Below are 23,758 nucleotides of genomic sequence, written 5' to 3' on the forward strand. Positions count from 1 at the left end.
ATATATATATATATATATATATATATATATATATATATATATATATATATATATATTTCTCTGCATTTTTCCAACTTCTATGTGGGGTCGGTGTTCCTGACAGCTTTCCTACATCTAGCTCGGTCACGCACATCGCCCTCAGACAATTATTGTTTGTCTCTCGGGTCTTCTCTAACTACCTCCATCCACCTTCGCTTCGGTTTGCTCTCCCACCAGGCACCTCCATCTGCATCACTCTCCTCCCTACATATGTCTCATCCCTTCTCATCACATGGCCATGCCACTGCAGTCTTCTTTCCTGGGCCTTCTTTGATAGTTCTACAACTTTAGCAGTTCTTATTCTTTCATTTTTTATCCTGTCCATTTTTGTTACTCCACACATCCACCTGAGTATTTTCATCTCTGCCGCATCCAATTTCTTCTCTTGCATTCTCTTTACTGGCCATGCTTCTGCTCCATACATCAAAGCTGGTCTCACTACTGTTTTATATAATCTTCCTTTAACCTTTATATTGATTCTGCGGTCGCACAAGACACCTGACATCTTTCTCCAATGTTTCCATCCAGCCTGCACTCTGTGTGTTATTTCAGCATCCAAATTTTCATCATCAGCCACTGATGAACCAAGATAATTACATTTTTCTACTCGGTTCAACCTTGTCCCTTCCATACTAATCTCGGAGTCTTGATTTTCAGTAAAACTTAGTTATTCGGTGTTCTTCCTACTGATCTTTAAACCTCTATCTTCCAGTACCTTCCTCCATTGCTCTAGTTTTGACTCCACGACCCCTCTGTTGGTGCTGCATAACACGATGTCATCAGCAAACAACATGCACCAGGGGGCGGTTGATCTCTTATTCCTTGAGATGGGACATCCATTATCAGGTCAAAAAGATATTAACTTAAAGCAGATCCCTGATGTAAACCAACTCTTAATGGTATCCATTCAGTTAACCCAACACTGCTTCTTAACATGCGTTTTTGCTCCTTCATACATATTTTGGACCAACCTCACATACTTCTCCAGTGTTCCCTTTACTCGCATGCACCTCCAAACCTCTTGGCGTGGTACTCTATATGTCTATCGTATGCCTTTTCCAGGTCTATGAATACTATGTGCAGTCCTGTCTACTTTTCCCGGTGTTTTTCCATCATCTGTCGGAGGGCAAACACTGCATCTGTCGTTCCTCTTCCTGGCATGAAACCAAACTGTTCTTCACCTACAGATATTTCTTCTCTAATTCTTTCCCAGATTTTCATGTTGTGAGACATTAACTTTATTCCTCTGTAGTTTGCACAATCCTGGATGTCACCCTTCTCCTTACAGATAGGCACAATAAAGATTTCTCTCCATTCTTTTGGTATCTTTTCCTGACTGTATATTTTCTTTGCTAGGTCCCACAGCATGTCTATTCCTTCTTCTCTCAGGCTCTTCCACACCTCTGCAGGAATTCCATCTGGTCCTATTGCTTTGCCATTTTTTATCTTCTTTAGTGCCTTCTTTACTCCCTTCCTGCTAATGATGTCATACCAAGATTCTGGAATCCATATTCAAAGAATTTTCTAGGATTCCCTTCATTTAACAGATGTTCATGACATTCTCTCCCCCTCTTCTTTATCTTATCCTCGTTGCATAAAAACCACTCCATTCTCATCCTTCACCTGTTTTATATGGGAGTTTAAGTCTTTGGTGTCCTTGTCCCTCGACTTTGCAATTCTGTGAATTTTTCCCTCCCCCTCAGGTGTTTCCAGCTCTTCGTACATGTCATCTAATGCTCTTGCCTTTTCTTGTGCAACTGCCTTCTTTACTTGTTTCTTATGTCTTTGGTACCTCTTGCTATCCATGCTTTTTCCAGATCTTATATATATATATATATATATATATATATATATATATATATATATATATATATATATATATATATATATATATATATATATATATATATATATATATATATATATATATATATATATATATATATATATATATATATATATATTATATATATATATATACATATATATATATATATATATATATATATATATATATATATATATATATATATATATATATATATATATACATATATATATATATATATATATATACATATATATATATATATATATATATATATATTATATATATATATATATATATATATATTATATATATATATATATATATATATATATATATATATATATATATATATATATATATATGAATGAATTTTTATCACATCACCGTGATTCATATACAAGCATTAAGTTACAAACGTCTTTAATATCCAATTCGCTCTATCTCGGAAATAATATATTTTCATATATGTTACCGAAGGAGAATTTTTTTGTTGATAATAAGTTCGTAAGTCAAGAACTCAGGACTACAGTGACGCCTTTACCCACGGGACGACGAACTTATTGTCAGCTAAAAAATTCCCCTTCGGTAACATGTATGAAAATATATTATTTCCGAGGTAGAGCGAATTGGATATTAAAGGATGTTTGTCGCTTAATGCTTATATATATATATATATATATATATATATATATATATATATATATATATATATATATATATATATATATATATATATACATATATATATATATATATATATATATATATATATATATATATATATATATATATATACACACACACACACATATATATATATATATATATATATATATATATATATATATATATATATATATATATATATATATATTACTTCATATTTATTTTGAGATTCCTGCAAGGATTATCAAAAGTTTAGTTCATGTGGAAACTTGTGCTTCTCTATCAATATAACAACACATGTTAAATAGGATTCCAGAGCTTTTCTTTTTGTATTCTACTGCTTCAACTTTATTCATATTTGTCGTCTTCCCTTACTTTCTACTCTCTGTGGAACCTTGAACAATTCTTTCTACCTTTCAGGAGCTTGTTGGAAACTCAGTTCGTATAAAGTTAACATTCATTTATATATGCACATCACCAGTACTGATAATAACTGGAAAAGCATGAGTTAGATATAAAAAAATAATTTACACAGTGTATTTTTATAGTAATCAACAGCAAATAATAATATGGTCATTTTAGAAATAAAATAAAATTGAAAAAACTCATAAATAAGACGAGCTGAAAAAACTCTCAGATAAATGAAAATACAGTGAACTTTCAAACATTAACTTCAAAGGCAACGAAACATTATCTCTAAATTACCTAAACAAGCGTTCATACAATGTGTCTGAGTGCAAAGCAAATTATTCCGCAGGTACAGTTATATCAGATTTATAATTCAACATATATTGCTAATAATTTTCATAACTTATTCTTTCGAAGACGCGTTATACGCATAAATCTATATGGAATTGTACAGTGAATCATTATGCACTATGCAAATAGCTCTCGCACGATTAAAAACACATAAGTTGGGAAAGAATCGCATCTTCCCTTTTTTCATTTGTCTTCTGTCCTTGTTTAGTAACTTACTAAGGAATACAAAGGGATAGAGAATATTTGTAAGTACTGTTAATCATTGACTTCCTTAAAATATCCAACAGCCACTGTTTTGAGGAACCAACCTGTCATATTGTTTACCACAGTGTTTTTCTTAGATACCTACTATTTTCCCCTTTTCTGGTTGTTATTGACTCTCGACCAAGAGCAAGCGATCGAATTCGAGAGATGGGATTAATGACGTCAGCCTCAGCCTATATGATAATGGCATTTCTTTCACCCTAGTAAAAACAGTAGCTGATGACACTGTAAAACTTGCCTAGACGGATTTTGGTAGTTACATTCATCTACGGCAAGGACAGATTCAACGAGTCCTTGGTTAAAGATGGCTCGCAGGTTCTATGGAACTTGGAATATGCATAGATATCACTACGAATTTTCGTTAGATGGTTCCATTAACTAGACAAAACTCAGTGTTCATACAACCACAGTTGCTTCTGTGCGTTACTTTCTCGCTCCGTGAAGGGCAACGCCCAACACAAAGGACAACCACATAAGAACTGTGCATTGTACTGCAAGACCACACATGATCCACAAGTCGAAACTTTTAATGAAAATGTCCATTTGCATATGCTTCTGTTCTTGAGGTACACACTGACTGCAGATGCAACCACAAGGCCCCTCGTCCTCTTGATAACTGTCTGTAGTGGACCCTTCCATGGAAACTGTGTTCGTCGCATATTCATCCTGTTCGTGATTGCTACTTAGAGTGGTGTGATCATTTTCAGCATCGTCTTCTTCTCGTTGCTCTTGATAGTTGGTTGTGGTGTAGCCTTCGGGCGAAATAGCCATCTGTGTAGACTCATCTTGCTGGTATAAAGTAACATTGCTGGTGAGATCGTATTCACCGTATTCCTCTTGTTCCTCCTGATAGGTGATCGTAGTGAAGCCTCCTAGAGAAAGAGCTTCATATTAGTACCATAAGAAACGACCCTCTTCTTATTCAGTAATGCCATTGGCACATTTCAGTTTTTGATTATCACACGTGATGAATGTTCATTATTTTCTATTGACATATCACTAACTACAAAATAATATACCTTCTTAGAAAATTAATCACTTAGATCTTCAAGTGGTTTGAGGAAGTGACATAATCATTATATGGAGATTCGTTTGACTTTCACTTTCAGATACCATAAGAAATTGAGGAAAAAAACACGAGTTTATTTGCAATACAGAGAAAGTCTTCGTAAATTGATAAAGTTAAACATTTTAAAAAATGGAAGACGATAAACTCACCTTGTTCAGTTGTCTGTGCACTGGCTACAGGGGAAAGAGATAACCACAGAATTCCACTGAGCAGCAGCAGATGATTCTTGCAACATAAGAAGTAGAAGTTATTCTTCTTCCTAGAAGGAAAGTCACCAGTAAGAGTCATTCTGCAGAACTTCTGGTCCCTCTCAAGCACTCTCCTGGGTAAGCCTTGATGAATATAAACAAAGGTAACGTTTGTTATATTACAAATAATCGTTTATCTTATGGAATAATCAGAATAGTGAGACGAGCCCGAGATTTTTTCTATGTATATCTTTGTAATATACTGTCTACACCTACCGTACAATGATAATTATGGAGCCTACTTATTTAAGCATTCCTATGATTTTTCTTTCGTTTATCTATCAGTTATTGCATTGCTTCTCAGGTCACTTTTTTTTTGGACAGACTGGAGTTTGACAAAAATGATATAGGCCTAGACAATTCAGCGTTTGTCAATATCGGTTCTCGGATTACTAATACAACAGTGGAAATATAGTCTTGTGCGGCTTTGGATCTGCCTTTCCGAGAAACGTATCGAAAGTAAATGTCAAATGATTCATAAAGGATGTGGTTCAATGTCAGATTTTCCTCCTGCACACACACACACACACACACACACACACACACATATATATATATATATATATATATATATATATATATATATATATATATATATATATATATATATATATGGAAATGAAATGAACACAATGCGCTATTAACACCTCGATTTCTCCATACTTTTTGGACAAGTCTATCACTACGAAACCTTAAATTCGAAATGAATAACAAATGAACAAACACCAACTTCCGTCAGTGAGATCTGAACCCACTCAAGATGGGTGACTCGGGTGAGAGAAAGCCGAACCATTCGGAAGGGCCGTCCTGGTTTTGTTACTGCCTTAATCGACAGATACCGTTTCGGTTTTCTGGGCTGAGAGGATATTTTTGTATAAAATTATTTTCTGTTAATCTGTCTGTATCTTTTTTTATCTCTTCCCGTTTTTGTCTCTCTTTTCACAAATGAACATTCTGTTTTGATGAAGACCGTTCTTCGAGCCAATGGTATGTTTGGCTTGTTTTGTATGAACAGTCTGTCCATTCTCAATAATAATAATAATAATAATAATAATAATAATAATAATAATAATGTGAAAAAGAAAATTAGAGCAACTTGAAGGAAAGCAAACATATATTTGAAATAAAGAAAGCTAAGCTAGGCCACAAACAAATAGATCCCCATTGTCCTTAAACCTTGAATTATTTGGAGTTTTAACAAATAATTCAAGATTTAAGGACAATGGATCGGAGGACAAGGGCCTTAAGGAAATGCGTAGTAAAAACAACAGTTTGCAAGGTGCCACAATAATTTCCTAGAAGGAGAATAAGGATATCTTGGGAAGGACGTTAGTCTCTGAAGAGGCCGTTAGAAAAAATGGGAAAAAAAAGACAGAAGTGGTAGCGTCAGCTATAAAGGAAATGAATTAACAATAAAGCTAGAACTCAGGAGGGTAAAGCGAACTTACGGTATATGAGCAGCCTAACAGCGAAGACTAGCCCCGTAGGCCGACGCTGAGAGAACACCGTAATTTGCAACTGTACTCTGGAACTGAATGTTGGGGCTTCAAGCGGCCGACCTCTTCAAAAGGAAAGAGTTATGAATCACGTCCGCCAAAATTTGTTTGGAGAGAGAGAGAGAGATAGAATCACAGGAAGTCAACTTTGCTAAACAAAATTTTACATAGCTAGTATATATTGCATAGATCACTGTTGGAAATATCAAAACATAATGTGCAACTATCTATTTGTTATTACTGCTTTAGCTGTAATATTCTATGATAGGTGCCACGCAATTAACCAAACGAAAAAAAAGTCTTTCATATTGTCATCTTTTATTTATCGGTACAGACGATGGCGAACGATTATAGAAGCGCAGGATTAACCGGGGTAAGGAGATGGGAGTTAAGAAACGTGACGTCACGCGGTCTACTTGCTTTCTCCTCTGCCCAAGCTCTGTACAAATGGGAAAACTTTGCCCCTGCTTCCTCGTTGACCCTTTTTAATATTAAAAATCATGATTCATTCTTTTAGAAAAATAAAGCACGTGTTGACCATATTCATTTCTATACGTATATTCATCCAAATAATTACAACGGGAATTTAAAAACGAAAAAAACATTTTTCACTATAATATACAACTCACACTCAAATACACATATACGAATACATGTATACATAAGGTTAACGATTATGAGAGCAACTTTTTCGGTATGTTTGCAATGATAACAAATAAATATCTTTTCCATCGATTTTAAATGCTCCAAAAATTCGGGTCGAGGTTTAATTAGCTTCTCATTTGTTCTACTTATAGTGCCGATCCTTGTGCCATCTCCTTCGGTTCTTTAGTTCCTAGAAAGTCATACTCGGGGAAACTTACAGGCTACAAAACCACCCACATATTGCATGCCTCATTCTTCAGTGGCATCTTCTAACGTTTCTTCTTCAACAGTTTTGTCTTCATTGTCATTCTGCAATTCCTCCATTGGCAAACGAAACAATATTGCCGATAAGCTTAACACTTTCTGAAGAGACGTTTCTTCAGCCTCGTAAGAAGTGCTTTCTTTAGTTATCAAGTTGGAAAATGAGACCTCAGTCATATTATCGCTAATACAATTTTCAGCATTGTATTTTGCGCCTCATAGAGTTCTCTCTTTTCCCAGGAGATGGGCTCTAACTCGGTGCTTAAATTCAGCAGGTGATGGGTGCCGATGACATGCACCCACTTGCCGTATACAGCCAAAACAGTGTTCCAGTCCATCTCGATTCAACCCATGAGTCAAGATGTATGATATGGCAAAATTTCACATAACATTCCTAGCAAGTTCGTTAGAGATTTGCAAGATATCACAAGGCCTTTTTGGAAAGGGTAAAGTCCTTTTCCTCCCAGACTTTTCATTGTTCTGGATAGGTGTGTCATCTCTTGCAACGTTTTGTTTGGTTTCTAAGATTAGCCCGTAAGATTCCGTGAAGACTTTCTGTCGAAAGGCACTCCAGAACTGAATAAATCAAACCACTTATCAACAAGGCAAATGAACTGGCTTGCACTCTCCCGGTGCCTATCAACAATCAGACCTTTTTCTCCAAGTGTTTGAGATTTTTGTGAGTGGCAGAGTAACGCAAATTTCACTGTCATACCCTCCATACCTGTAACACTTGAATGCTTTTCAAATAGTTTATGAGTTGTCATTAGATCACTCTTACTTTTCTTAATTAGTTCCCTGACTCAATGTGAGCAGTCCTACAGTCCGATAATCTAGATCCATGGTCTAAGAAAGTGTTTCTGATGAGTTTTATCAAGTGAGGAGCATTGGCAAATACATGTATTTCTATGCAATTATCCGCAGGATTAACAATGTTGGATTAGTTACGCCATTGCCGATTGAATTCCAAAACCTTATATATGTTGCCCCAAGTCATTAACCATACCAACTATAGGAAATCCAGCTCTCGCTATCTTAATGATGAATTCAAATAGGAGAATTTTAGTTATATTGGTGTCGAAATTATAATGAGCAGTTGTTTCCAAGGTCTGACCTTTACACATTGCACTTTTGATCTAGGTTCATATAAAGCGTCTGTGCCTTTATCATAACTCCATCTTTTTGCGACACGACACTTGTCGTCCATAGGAAATCTATGAAGAATTAGATCCTATTTTTTTCCTATTTTCAAAGTACCCGTTTACTGCACAAGAGTTGGCTCATATCGCTTAAACTGTCTAAATTGCAGCAAGAAAGAGAAAAATATAAGGCCGCTATTAAGGACAATATCAATACCAAATATGTGGAAGCAAGGCACACTCTTTTTGTTTGTAAACGAACTAATCAGTCAGAGATCACCAAGGATCGTGAGTAGACCGCGTGACGTCACAACCTCTACCTGCGCATCCGAGTTTTGGGTCAGCCCTGAGAAGACCTTGTATTCTATAGGCCTTGATAGAAGCTAGATCACAGAAACGGAGAGAAAACATAGATTTCTGACACGCCACACTATTTCAGTAGTACCAAAGTTAATTGCCACAACCAACTTTAAAGCATCTTGTATGTCCGTAGCTAAAGTTTGAATATTCACACGTAACGTGTTTGACACTTAGTACTGAGTGCTAATGAACTGCATTCTCTTCATACATGAAATGGGTCATGCAAGGTATTCATCAAGCTTTCTTCCGTCAGGTAGTTTTTATTAGGGTCGAAGATTTGTTTTAATTTAATGTTATTCAGTCATTATTCCATAAAAAATCTGCATGCGTTTATCGGCATCTTCATCGACAGGGATCATACTACGGTGGTTTTTTTGTCAAATCAGGCGCTATCTCATATATATATATATATATATATATATATATATATATATATATATATATATATATATATATATATATATATATATATATATATATAAATATATATATACACTATATATATATATATAAATATATATATATATATATATATATATATATATATATATATATATATGACTTGACTTATCCTGTAAAATTATAACACTGAGATGGGGTGCGGTATTTTACTCTCTATCTTATACCTAATGCAATAACTCTCTCTATATGACAAAATTATTGAAAATCCTTAGATTAACTAAAATGATTTTCGATAATCATATTTGCATACATCCCCTCTCTTCTTGACTGCTGTCATCTTACGACTTTTTGTCGGGAACCCATTGTTTTTTAGTAAGGGTGATTAATCACCAAATTCAAATCTAAACTGCAACTCCAACAGAAATAGGTCTAAAGCCCTTACAACCTCCGAAAACGGGCCAAAGTTCCATAACGGAGACCCTGAAACTATTGCAAATAAGAAAAGGAGCATGGGCAATGGTGGTAGGTAGCCTATCACCAGAAGAGAGAAGAACCTTAACCTACAGTACCATACCTGTCATTGTTAAATCTGTGCATAACTGGTAATTATAGAGATAGGTGCAATACTAACCTAACTTGGTAGGCACTGTCCTAATCTTTAACTGATCATGGAGTAGGGGATATGTTTTCTTCCGCTAAATGTCCATCTCCCACTAAATTTAGTCATAATTTAGGCCTAATGGCTGATGGAAACGTTGTCATTAGATTCTCCATTCAAATCTGAGGGGTACTTACTGCATTTCCTTGCGAATTTGATACTCTGAATGCCAGGACTGAGCCACCAGAGTATATGAAGGGGTATCCATTCGAACACTATAGTCACGTTACCTCAGTATTCACAAACGATTAAGACAACATTCGAACACTGTAGTCATATTACTTATTCCATTTCACTCGCGAACTCTCAGCGACAGATGCATCTGATGGGAACAGATTTACTCTTTCCGTTTAGCAGTCGTGAGGAACGGGTAAGATTTTAAGTTATATATAAAGACGAGTTTTTGCTTGTTTGTATGAAACCAGCCATCCTAAGTTATCCTTGGAAGGTTGGGCGCTAGTTTCTTTAACTGTTGTAAGTGAAGTTGTTTGAAAGAACTTTAGCAATCTGGACATGAGTTTAAAAAGAGACCCAATAATAGTAATAGTCAGCATGGTAACATATAATCATTTGCGAAAATGAGTAGGTCTCATTTATAGGCCTATAATTAACAACAAAACCATTCTGTTTACCACTGACAGCACCGTGATGGTAATGAGTTATCGGCAGCCCCGTGATGGTAATGAGTTATGCACCTATTTTAACTTGCCACGGTGGGCAAGACCACAAAAGTTAAAGCGAAGCAAGAAGCATAAGGCAAGTTCCAGGGCCACAGATAGAGTGCCCAGCACAGTGAAGGTTAGGTAAAGGATGTACCTTGTATCATACGATTGATGTAATGTATAGGCTACGTTTTTATGTTACTATTTATTCGTATGATTTTGAACCATATAGACATCGCCGACAACATAGTCTGAGAGCGGTGAATATAAAATAGTAAAGGTTGGACAAGAGTATAAATTCTATTTCAGTAAGGGATCTCTGTGGAGGCAATAGATACTAATTGCAATATAAACTTTTAAAAAGTTATTGTGTAGTCCACATTTCATCAAAATATTTCTGTTATGTCAGTAATTGTGCTATCCATAGTATGCGGTAAGGTGACATCCATTTATGTAAATAAGTGAATTATCTAGACCAAATAGTGAGGTGCCAACAAGACTACTTGAAGAAGGGAGTTTGGTCTTACGTCCCTGGCATCCTCAATTTGTAGAATATTTACAACCGGGAGGTTTGAAATAGCAGATGGAGGCAAATAATATAGGGTTTTCCCAAGTCAAGAAACCATAAGTAGGCCTACCTGTATTGACCGAAATCATTAAGTCAGTGTGGAGTACTTAGGCTCAAAATGGAAGGAGAGTTTAGTGTTGTTATTAGGTGTTTTTAGTTTGCATATGTAAGCTCAGGGAAGCAAAGGTTTATAATGTTTCAATGATGTAAATGGAAGAGAGATGTAGTGTTCATTGGCTGCAAAATAGACTGAGATTTCGCAGACTGAAATGGTTTGAACATGTGGAGAAGTATAAAGACATGGGAGTTCAGCCAGAAATGCACAGAACTGATGTGAATCAATATTTCTCACTCCATGTCTAATCTCATTAAGGGAATCTAAAGAAAAACTTACATAGTCTTATCATCATGCTTGAAATTCTTGGTTTTCCAGTTATTTTGGTGGCAAATTGTTGGTATGGTATTCAATTCTTCATGCAAAGGACATGTCCCTTTCATTGTTACCTCAATCTACTTGTGTAACTTCCTTAATTTCTTGTAAGATATATTTCTTTATCCTGCCATGTGACCCCTGATTTTCTTCGTAAATGTTATTCATATTATGATTTGCACCCATAAGGTAATACATGTTATACTAGACATGCATAATCATAACCATGCTTTTGTCTGCGTTTCAGTCTACTGTATTTGATTCCCAAATCTTTTTCAGTCTGCTCATTGTTTGATGGACCCTTTTCAGTCTCCATTAAGTTCCAATCCAAGAGATCCTGTATTGGATACCACATTTCCAAGATATTTGAGAGTCAGCCTCATCAAACCTTTTTCCTTGTTGTTATTTCATCCCTTTACCAATACTTTGTCACACTGTCCTCATTACTACTGTGAGATATGAAGCATTCTATCAGGAAAGCTGTGTATATCTTGTGGTGTTTTAACATTTGTATACTCAAAATTTGTCATTTTCAAGTTGCTGTTCCAATCTTAACCTCCTCTTCCATTGCCAGCCAGTTTTTTCATCATAAAGGCCGTGAGAAGGGCAAGTGGTAAAAGTGACATTGTTTCCCTGTAGTACCCCACTATTTATTGAAAATTCACTTATGAACAGGTCTGCTTGCCTCAAGGGTAACTTCCATTGGCTTGACATAATTAACAGGAATATCATAATGATGCAGGAACTTTATACAACACTGAACTATACTTAAAAAATTTTGAAATGAAGAATGACAAAATTTATCCTAATACAAATGATGATAGCTTGACTCTTGGTCATTGTTGGCAATGCTTTTAACTCAAAACAGAATGTGGCCTCTTTTGTGTTTATAGTCTCTTCTGTGTATTAAAAAAAACAACATTAAGGAAAGATTATGAGCAGTCCATATATTTATAACATCCAAGGCTATAATAGAAAAAAAAAATTTACTTCTTTTATTGTCTTTTAATCACGAAGATACAAGAACGTCACAATTTGTTATTGGCCTACAAACAAATGCAGGTCAACAAGATGTCCAATGCCCAGTTGTACTGTAATATGGGATGATTTTGTGCTAAATATTGAGTCTGACTATTATCAATGCATAAAAATCAAGACAGAATATACAGTAGCGTAATCACAATAAACACTGTACTGTAATGGGATTGCACTCAAGACCGACATACTAATACCAATATGGCATACAAGCTATACCTGACAAAACTGTATACTAGGAGTGGATCCCAAATTAAGGAATTTTTATTATACATATTACTACTGTACCCTTTTAAATACAGTCATTATTTTAGTTGTACTGCAGAGGTTTTCTGGTAAGAATGAAAGTGTTTATTGCTACTTTGTATTACTGTTACTGGATAGTTAATAAATAAACACAACACAGAAGTCTTCATCCCTTGAAAATACTGATAAACTGATATTTTAAACGTAAAGAAAATTTACAACTTTAGAATATAAAAATGAGTAACGTAGGTATTTACGAGCTCACACCAGTCATTATCAACTGTGTATTGACTTACATTCAAATACAATCATTCTGTTTTTGAATTAACAATAAATATATTACCGCAGTTTTTCCTGCTTGTGCAACTATACAAGTGCGTCTCATAGCTCCGTGGGATCATGAAATACTCTGCTGTCTTCAGAAAATGATGATGGATTAATAAAAACGCCTTCCATTGTCTGCCACTTGGCCTGTACACCTGGTCGTGACAATCCAACAACTTCATTCTGTCCATGGATTGGGCGTCCATACTGCTGACCAGTCACTCCCAGGTATCTGAACAGAAAGCAAGAGCAAAAATTAATTTTCCAAACACTTCCTCAAAAGATTTATGCAATTTCATAAAAAAAAAAATGCCGCAAATAAATGACGAATTTTGAGTATTTTGACTTATTTTGACATTTAAAAATAATGAAGAGTTACATGAACATTCCATATCAAACAATGTCCTTTGTCTTAAAAAATAAAAATTTGTATCATAAGATACTTGACTTAAAAATACCTGTTCTTTATAATGCAAAGTTCAATAAGATGAGCAATCTATCAGTAATGCTCTCAAACACCTCTGGTCTAGTGTATGGAAGAAAAGTAAGGTCAAGATTTTAAGAGGGGAAAATTACCTATCTCTTGAAAATTAAGAGATTTATGGAAATGGAAAAAATAGAAACCAAAAAATTTCAAAGTCTGGCAGTACAGGGAAAATAAGCCACCAAACCTATCATATGGATGATTTCCAATTCATCACTGGCTGAACTGGGAAAGTAGAAGATTTGGATAAAAATTTCAGGGATTTGTATCCCAACATTGGCTTAATTTTATCCAATAACAAATGCCAGTCACACCAAATATTATACAATCAATGTCACACTGTGTTATCTACATGAAGGATAAGGTCACAAGATGACTCTCAAGTAACCATATGTTAAACAGATATGTACAATTCTAAGATAGGATAATACCTCTTTCAAAGGTTCATTTAGTACTGACGTTTAATGTGCTTCAATAGAAAACTGAGAAACTACCACAACCTTACTAGATAACATATAGATGTAGTATCAATTAGTTAAATTATTCCAATCCTAACAGGAAGGAATATTCCAACTTTTGAAAGACTGTTGACCTTTACTAAGCATGCTCAGTCCAGCATATGCTACAATGCAATCTTCACTCCTCACTTTCTGCATGACTTTCCACTGTCAACATTGTTGACCTTCCTAAGAATGCCATTTTCAAGCTTTTCACAGTACCTTCAGTCTTTTCATTCATCATTTCTGCTGTTATCATTTTTCATGCCAAACCCCCTTTTTTTTTTTTTCTGCCAGTAATGTTTATTTACTCTTTTGTAATTGTGTTAATGTTGGGTGGCAGCTTACAACTTCTTCCCCTCTTGGGTTAACTGTATTTATCATTTCCAGATGTCTTTGTATTTTAGTGAAATTAATTTTTTACTTTCTTTTAATTCTTAGCTAATTCAGTATTCCACCAAACTTTTCATGATGGGTAGTTTTGTTTAGTGTTTTTGTGACAACAGTTCATTCGCATGGTTACTGCTCAACAACAGCTACTGATGGGGGGGCAGTTCCCTTCATCACTAACACACCCACCACCAGTTACCAAGTTTCAATAACTAATTTCAGCTTGCACTGACAAATACAGTACTCTATGTGACAGACAATGGTTAGTATTCCCATGGAAACAGTTACTGTTTGTTAATAATGCAGTCAAGAATACATTATCATTTTTCTTTTGTTTCTTCCACAATAAGTAACATAAATAGCAACACGCTATCATTAAAAAACCAACCTTTTGTAGTCTTCTAAAGCACAAAAAAACCTGAAATAAATATTCATTTAATTTTTTTTTTCATAACTTCTACTCCTCATCTGGAATTTGTATTTTAATTTTCTTTTTCCTCCTTGAGCATACTTACACATCAGTATCAGAATGCCTGAGCATTACAGTCTGCTGACGACCCCATGCTTCCCCATCACAAATGACAACCCACTCATCTCCAGTGTCACCTTCACCATCCTCTCCAAAGGCTGATATCTCCTGCAGGTCTGAGAGAGGTGACGAAAAGTGGTGGGAATGTAGATTCTTCTTAGTTGGTAAATGTTCCATTCGTATGGTCTGGCCGCAAGCAATGGGTTCTCTGCGAATAAACAAAGTTCCTTTACAATACATTTGAACAAAGATGCAAAGCATACAGTGATGCTTCTCATTACCCTGCTCTGTATAGAGGACTATGGGACAGGAAACTAGAAGTTTTTGTCAGTCTTATGCTTAAAGGGAATAAGGTACCAAAGAAGGTTGTGGAAGGTTCATCTATTAAAAGAGGTGGTTAAACATATCCTGAGTGAAGCAGGGAGAACACTTCCTATTTGGTGGTCATGGGAATGAAATCAACAGTCAGCTCAATCTAGAGACTCTTGGTCTCCAAACAGTAAATGTGGGATATGGCCACTAGGCAGGATTGACTAGATTGTTTAACCTTGAAAGTAAACTTGCAATACTTACCCTCTTTTGCAATGCAGTTTTGCTGTTCCTTTGATCAGCCAATTTGAATTATGATCTTCTTGCTGTGGAGTACCTGTGACAGATTGCTGGCCTGATCCAGAGCCATACTTGACATCATGGGAATGCAGCCTCACCTGTTGAGGAAGAAAAATATTAAAATATATATATATAAAAAAACATTTTTACTGTGGGATGAGTCATTCTTTGTTCAATCTGGAAAGTGAGTCACAACTGTTGCCTGCATAAAGTATATACAGTGGTTATTTTTTAAAATTTATTTGCCTGTATTTACATCCCAAGAAGTGGCAGGTTAACCATTAAGGGATGGCATAATTTATCAATGTGCAGCACCCCAGACCGGGGAAACTTTGAGGTCAGCAAAATAAAAAAAAAAAAAATCACATCAATGGAAAGAGAATGACACGTACATTTACAATGTATAAATAAAAAATGCTAAAAAAATTTTCCCTACCTTCCACGAGAAGTTGAAGATGACTATTTACAACCTCTGGTGGGGCCTCATTTACAAGACAATCGTAAATTTTACCAACTTATATCAAGACAACTTATAACATATGTTTTTTCTAATAAATAAATTTATTGTATTTTGTAAAATTATTATTACTGCTCACACAATATCAAAACAGATAAGAAATAAAAGCAATAACAAATTTTTCCATATTTGTTGAAAAATATTCACGTAAGTTTACAAGAAGGAAGATTCAGTAACTTTTTTCTTTACTTTTACATGCTTTTTCTAATATTTCTTTGCAATTTTCTTTGTAAAATTACATTTACAACTGACATACTATCGTAAAGGGTAAGAACAAAAAACAACAGCAACCCCTTTGTACAGTATATTTAAAAGCAAATTTACAAAAAGACTCATGTGAGAGAGAGAGAGAGATGCATTACTTTCTCTCTTGAAGTCACAAGAATTACTGATACTGGCCTAACTCTCACGTCTGTATAAAAGTTGCCATTAGTGAATTTATAGTATATAGAAGTGTCGGCACCTCTGTTTCGAATCATTATTACCATAACAGTGGTGCATAATTCTGTTTCACACTGAGGCTCAATCCGTCCCTTAAGGGTTAAAAGCTTGTGAGCTACAGAATAGCATTGAAGGCCTTACAATCACAGAATTAAACATCACAGAATTTGTGATATTTCAAAGAGAAAATTATGATGGAACATAAACCCAACTACAACACTTCAGAAAATAACTGGAACATTCCAAGATAAGCACTTTACAGAACTAAGATGCTCTTCATGCCTTTGGGCAGTTACTGGTTTCTGTATTAGTATCTCTTTATATTGATCACCTCTAAAAAAGGAACTTGCTATGGCACATAAATGAAAAGGCACACATGCAAAAGGTACAAAATGTTTAGCAAATAGTCTCCCACTTTTTATGACATTAAAAATGCTAGATGGAAAATCATAACACATGACTGAATAACTGAAGATGATTGTGGTATATAAGAAGTATTTAAAGACACGGAGCAGATATGCATGGGGATTTAGATATTCCAGGTGTAACAACATGCATCTGGAGCAAATGCTCGTGAAGTAGATTCATTTAGTATCTTCATATACTGACTTACATGTAAGTGCTGGGTAGCTCTTCAACCTCCTACACTATTCTTTTCTAGTGAACAGAAAAGCTCAAGGGAAGTTTGCCAGTGCTGATGAAACAAGAGCCTTTCTCTAAGTATTAATCACATCATTTAAAATACCCAGCTAATGCCAGGTCAAGTCCAGAATACTGATAAGACTGAGTTATTTTGGAAGAGAAAAGACCACCTCCTGGTCTCAGTAACCACAAGCCTCAAAATGTGCAGGGGGTAAGATCTGGGCTTGAGCTCCAAAAGAACAATCTAACAAACACAAACCTGTACATTTGGCAAATGACTGTTGCAAGGCAAAGTTTAGGGAAGGATAAAAGGCAATAAAGGGATTTGGTTATTACATCTCCCACTTGTTTGCTAAGCGTTACTCCAGCACTAAGCACTAAATAATGCATACATATATACTACTTAACAGACAATCACCAACTGACTGATCAGTTTGCAATTTGAGTCTACATGGCACAGTGTACTGTATTTCAGACAATAAAAAGTTCTACCAAAGAATTAAACTTGCATGAGCATTCATGATAGACAATAGTTTGAAAGAGCATAAGCGAGTGAACCCACAAAATATACAACAAACTGGAGTACTATATGAACAGGGTGAAACATAAGATGACCACTTAATATTATAATATGTAAATTAAGATTTTGGGAAGAATAGTTGCATAAGATGCTGTACCATCATACTGGGTTGTAATAGTGCAACTATTTTTCATCTTTCAACATAGCTGGTCTAAATTAGTTGTGATCAGATGTTTCTATGTGAAGGAAAAATAAGATTTTGAAGATTCATCAAAATGTACTCCAATTTAACAAAATTTTTTGATGAAATAATTGCAGATCATTTCAAGACAACTAAATCTCTTACCATATACATAAAAATATAATCATACCTTATAGTAAGAATTGAAAAGTTTGACAACTGAACCACAAGTTACTTGCTGAGTGCCACGTCCTGAAAAAGAAAAAATCAACTGTAATTTCAGGATGATTAAATATCAGAACTGAAGTACAATTCTGAAAGCTGGAAGTGTAAAGCACAAATAAATTTGGAAAAAATATATTGCTATATACCTTTAAATATGGAATACAAATCTTTCCCTCCTTCCCATCAGGCACCACATCAAATCAACAAACCTTAGCTATTCCTTAAGAACACTGATTCAAATACAGTACTATAAACTAAACAAAACAATGTAAACCCTAGCCGTAGATTTGCATTCTTGACATGTCGAAATCAAACTAAATTATGCTGATCATTTACCAACTTAAGATTTAAGATACTTTACTGTATGTAGAAATGTGCAATACCAATCATATCAAAAAATAATTTGAAAACAAAAAATGGAATTTAGCAAATTTTTAAGGTAATTTGCATTTTTCCTATTTAAATAAATTTGAAGAATTTATTTCGAAGATATCCTGTGACAACTGGTTCAGTCATTGAAACTTGTTAACAAATTAGCTAATGTAAATGCACTTGTTGCAATCTCCATTTTTTCCTTCACCCACAGTGGCAAATGCCTGCTGGTTACAGGTAGGATTAAGATAAAAAAAATACTTCAGATTTGCATATCAAATATGCAACAGTATTTATGAGCCTCACTTCTTAGGAGGGAGGCTTTGTTTCACACAAGTGACTGGTGCTATTGCAAATATCCACGAACATATGAGGTGAACCTGCCATGTCTCAAACAGTTGGTGCCTTATAGGACAATCCATCATCACCCAGTATTGTCAAATTCCTAATCATTTGCATAAGCAGGGGAGGTTGACTCCTGTAACCTTCTATGTGGCCTGACAACAGGAGAGGGGGCTGAAGGGCCCTGTACCAGTTTGCTTCATCACATCCAATGTAACTGAACAAAAGTGTCCAGAGGAACCCTTCTCCTTTCTAAAGCATGGTAAATCTTGGGGTTGGTAAACAGCCTTTATCATCATTATCACAAGAATGAATAATATGGCTTTACTTTCAGCCTCCTATCCTCACCTTCATCTAATCATGCAAAGAAAAAAATTACCAACATCACTTGTGACTACTCCTCCTTCCTAAGTCCAACCCTGAGCTTTAGAGAAGATGCTTTTTTATCCAAAAAAGGAACTCGGGTAGCAACCACCAAAGGAAAATGGATGGGAAAAGGGTCCCACAGCCTTATGTAGAAAGAGGAAATGGAAATTTGTCAGCCGGACACCAAAATCCAATAATTCTACTGTGTGCTTATTATGTGAAAATGCTGATATTCCCCCTTGCTAGAAGACTGGATTCCACAATGATAGGGAAAAGGGGAAAATACAAAATGTGCTGAGCTAGAGAGAAGGGAACTGGCTCTCCCCCCCAAACCAAGGGGGGTAATCACATGTGCAAAGAATGACTTATTCTAAATCAAGGATGGATCTGAACCTGGAATCAGCACTGACTTATCATAAGGTGTGCCTCCCCACTGCACAACACTGAGGAAGGGGAAGGCTTCCCTTGTGACTGGTGAAATGAGATGCTACAACATCAATCTGAGTGAGCTAACATAGTCATAGGCCAGTTCTACTTGCAATCTCTAGGATGTTCTGGAGGATATCCATGAGAGAAAAAACAAACGTAAAAACTGTCATCCTGGAGTTCCTCTCAAGAGAGAGAGAGAGTGCGATCAAAGCTACCATGAGTATGGGGTCCCCTTTTAAAACAGTATTTATCCAACAAAGAAGAGCAGAATGCTTACTTGTATCACAAAATATTCAACCCAGAAAACAGTCCAGGGAAAAAATTTTCAAGCAAGAAACTTTTGAAGCTTCCAAAGAAGGCAAGAGAATTTCATCCCAAGGAATAAATCCAGAAGAAAGACTGTCAATTGAGGTTGTGCAAGGACAAAATTCCAGAAGAATATGCTCCCTAGAAGACTCAATTGAGAACAAACAAGCTGTTAGTTGATATCTATTGATATCTATTATTATTATTATCATTATCATTCAGATGATGGACCCTATTCATATGGAACAAACCCACAGGGGCCACTGACTTGAAATTCAAACTTCTAAAGCATATGATTGATTGATTGATTAGGAAATTTAGATCTTGAAGACCAAGTGCCAGAACCCATCAGGAATATGATGTTCATTAGAAAGAAGTAACAGAAATTATTAAGAAATATAGAAAGAGGAGATCACCAATTAAAATGAAATAAATAAAAAAATGTAAGTAAATATTATCAACCACTATTGTGATTGTTATCCCAACTCTAATTATATACCAAGGAATCTAGGAAATTGTCAAGGATATTGGCTTAGGAAGGAGCCCTGATAGTCCTGCAGGGTGAACCTTGTGCAAAACATAAGGCAATGATTTATAGTGCTGTAAGTCAAGCTACAATGGGGTTCAGGTGAAGAGAAGACTCCAAACCAGCTAAGCACCCAGCACCATAGGTTAGGGAAAGACTGGTTAGGAAGTGTCCTGTATTTTACTCTTTGACTTTTATAACATTTGGGGTGAGGTTAGGTAGGGTGGGGTACAGGACCCATTACATTTGGATGCATCCCTGTAACAGTTCTTGCTTCATTTTCTCTCCTAAGCTATATGAATATTTTGGTGACTGTTATTGTAGATACAATTGAACTAAGAGTTCATCCACGGATTACGTCATTACCTAGACACTTCCCATCTTGGTGAAGAAGCTGTCAGCATGATGAGCTGACTATGGCAATTGGCGTTTTCTTATGTTATTTTACTTGCTTTACAAGAATTTAAAGTAATATTTTGTCAGCCGGCTGTAATAAACTGTAATTGACCTTTGAAGACTACACGACTTGTATTACCTAACGTGGGGTGGGTCTAAACCTGACGGCATTCGCGGCAAGCCCCACCTCCCTCCATAGCTAATACGCAAAATTGTAACCAGTAAACGCTCCTAAAAATACCAACCTTGGTATTTTTAGAGGTGTTTACTGGTTACAATTTTGCCGTATTAGCTATGGAGGGAGGTGGGGGCTTGCCGCTGAATGCCGGCTTAGACCTACCCCACATTAGGTACTTAAGTCGTGAGTCTTCAAAGGTCAATTACAGCTATTTACAGCCGGCCGACAAAATATTACTTTAAATTCTTCTAAAGCAAGTAAAATAACATAGAAAAACGCCAATTGCCATAGTCTAGCTCACTGCGGACAGCCGGCTTTAGAATTACCCTAAGCTATATGAATATTTTGGTGACTGCTACTAAAAATTACCCATCCATCATTATCTTACTTGTATATTTAACATTTGTTTTTGGTTTTCCCGAATCCAAAAACACCGGTTTCCATTGGCCCCCGGTAATTGTTGGATATAGCCTAGCCTGGACTAGGAGGAGAGATCACAGAAACTTGCATCCCTGATAATAGTTACAAATGCTTCACATATATGATACCCAGTCGGAAAATATATGGTTCACGTGCTTAGATAGTTATGCAAGTTTCAGAGTATTACCTTAATTTCAACTAGCGCAAGGTTAATGCAATATTCTGGGCCTAAGATTACTACCTAGCTGAGACAATCCAAAGATATAACCAACAACTCACCATACACGCACGCCGCAGAAAAGAAAACAATTATGAATTGTAGTTTCATTTTTTCGGCGTCAATTTATCAGGCTCACACTTTTTCAGATAGACCCGAGTGCTTAACTCATAACAAAAGTCTTTCGCCGTCTTCGTAACCAAGAGAAACGTGACGTATAAACGTAAACACACGTCAGCTTCTGTCATTGGCCAACCTTAGCGGGTTTCGTTTCAAGTTAACCTAAACAGTTACGTTCTGTTCATTTCGCTACTGTATCTTTACTTCCTCGTTATAGGCTATCAAAACGTGAATTAGTATGCCTTCCAAAAGTTAATAAATTTGTATGGTATGTTTTAAGTAAGTTATTAAAATTCACTTAACTAAATTTCGATTTGGTTTACCTATAATCACGCTCCATGGGTATCAAAGTAACATGCAGTTGCACAGAACGCAACCGGCTTTCAATCTATGTTATTTGCAAAAGGAGCGTCTCCGGTATCTGTCTATTCAACATCTCGGCTATAGAGCCTTCTAATAGAGGAAATAACACTACTAAGGGGTGGATGTCATTCTTCATTTCATTTTGTTGTCGTCAAAAATTCTCTGTCTTTAGATATAATAATCTTAATTTTCCTTTACTTTTAGAATAATTGCCATTAGACATCCATGCCTCTCAACAAGGAAAGATGTATGCAATCATCCTTAATTAATGAATATACAAAGAGAAGCCAACGTACTGGTGTAAAATGCACTTTCGGACCAGTTCACCATATTTCTTTAAATTTTACATTCTGAGGTATTTTAGGCTTTCCTTCATGCATTGATCTCTTTTAATACTGCGTCCAATTATTCTCATTTTACCTTTCCTTAATCACTTTTGGCTGTCCTATCAGATCTATTATAAGATGGCTGTAAATTTGAAGTCTAGGTTGTTCCTCACACATGTTCATCTTTAAAATCACAAACTTAAGTTACTTCACTTACTGCTTTGTTTGTTTTTTCTCTCCCTGTATCTCTAATTCATTATTCTAATCTCTCTTTTTTCGAAGATTCATACTTGGCAGAATCACTCTTAACTTTCCCAAACTCACGCCTTCATTCTACTCATGTTACATCGAACACAAAAGTTGTTTTTAGTTAATCTTCTGAATCTGTCGTATTATTTGCAGCCATAGGGGAATAGTGCCGCCACGCGGTGTAATGTAAGCTTTACAAGGTTGTTTGCAACATCCCTTCGGCCCTAGCTGCATCCACTTTTTAGCCGCCTACTTTATCTCCAGCCCCATTTCTTATCTTCAGTCTTGCTTTCCAACCTTTCTAACTATTACTTATTATTGCAACTGTGGGGTTTGTTCCAATCCCATCTTTAAATCATTGCACCCATTTCATTTATTTTCTGTATCTCTTTATCTTGCTGTCCAACCATCCCTCTTTATCTTGCTGTCCAACCACTCCAACTCCCTCTTTTCACTGTCGTAAGCGCTGAATTACCAACAGTGCCTCCGTGCTTGGCTTGACAGCCTAAATTTCATAAACCAATCAATCAATTTAGAATACTCTGACTCACAGGCTTGTCACCAGAACCACCTGAAATAGACATGTGATTTCAAAATATTTTGCTCTACAAATCAGTAGCTTTTACAGATCATAAAACGCATTTATTTGATCAGTGGAACATTTGACTTCTGTTAGGGGGTAAAGCTAATGATCATATCCAGTTACAACGTGAACATAAGATGAGAACAATTAGACAGAAACTGAACAGAAATAGAGAAACAAAAAGAAAATAAACTGAGAGAGGGGGGGGAGGGCAGATTACAGGTAAGATAGTCTTGTAGGACCGGTCACATTTATGTGATTTTGATTGCTTCCTAAATCCACTGAATAAGCTTTAGACATATTTTCATCCACACTTTACAAGTAACCCGAGAGTACGAAATTTCAAGGAGTAATAACGGGAAGACTGTCAAAATATACTGAGCTTTATGAACAGAAGATAGTCCAGATTATCAACATGTTAAGAGAAT

At 35.6% G+C, this 23,758-nt stretch overlaps 2 protein-coding genes across 3 annotated transcripts; both read right to left on the bottom strand.

The window, feature by feature from the left end:
• Nucleotides 1-2,978: 2,978 nt before the first annotated feature.
• Nucleotides 2,979-10,295, bottom strand: LOC136838537 (uncharacterized). Of its 2 annotated transcripts, XM_067103637.1 has the most exons (4): nucleotides 9,975-10,295; nucleotides 6,325-6,437; nucleotides 4,778-4,960; nucleotides 2,979-4,431 (listed from the first exon to the last, which is right to left on the bottom strand). In XM_067103637.1, the coding sequence occupies exons 1-4, from the start codon at nucleotides 10,043-10,045 to the stop codon at nucleotides 3,983-3,985; spliced, it is 816 nt and encodes a 271-aa protein (XP_066959738.1). In that variant the 5' UTR covers nucleotides 10,046-10,295; the 3' UTR covers nucleotides 2,979-3,982. The 2 variants fall into 2 exon arrangements, with proteins under 2 accessions (XP_066959738.1, XP_066959739.1); XM_067103638.1 differs by lacking the exon at nucleotides 6,325-6,437 and having other exon boundaries at nucleotides 4,778-4,887; nucleotides 9,975-10,182.
• Nucleotides 10,296-12,478: 2,183 nt separating this feature from the next.
• LOC136838538 (stromal cell-derived factor 2) lies at nucleotides 12,479-21,973 on the bottom strand. Its single transcript, XM_067103639.1, has 5 exons — nucleotides 21,752-21,973; nucleotides 18,103-18,164; nucleotides 15,576-15,709; nucleotides 14,989-15,210; nucleotides 12,479-13,334 (listed from the first exon to the last, which is right to left on the bottom strand). Exons 1-5 carry the CDS (start codon nucleotides 21,798-21,800, stop codon nucleotides 13,160-13,162), a joined length of 642 nt encoding a protein of 213 aa, XP_066959740.1. The 5' UTR covers nucleotides 21,801-21,973; the 3' UTR covers nucleotides 12,479-13,159.
• Between the last annotated feature and the right edge of the window lie 1,785 nt (nucleotides 21,974-23,758).

Source organism: Macrobrachium rosenbergii, chromosome 5 (genome assembly GCF_040412425.1).
Source record: "Macrobrachium rosenbergii isolate ZJJX-2024 chromosome 5, ASM4041242v1, whole genome shotgun sequence".
Classification (NCBI taxonomy): domain Eukaryota; kingdom Metazoa; phylum Arthropoda; class Malacostraca; order Decapoda; family Palaemonidae; genus Macrobrachium; species Macrobrachium rosenbergii.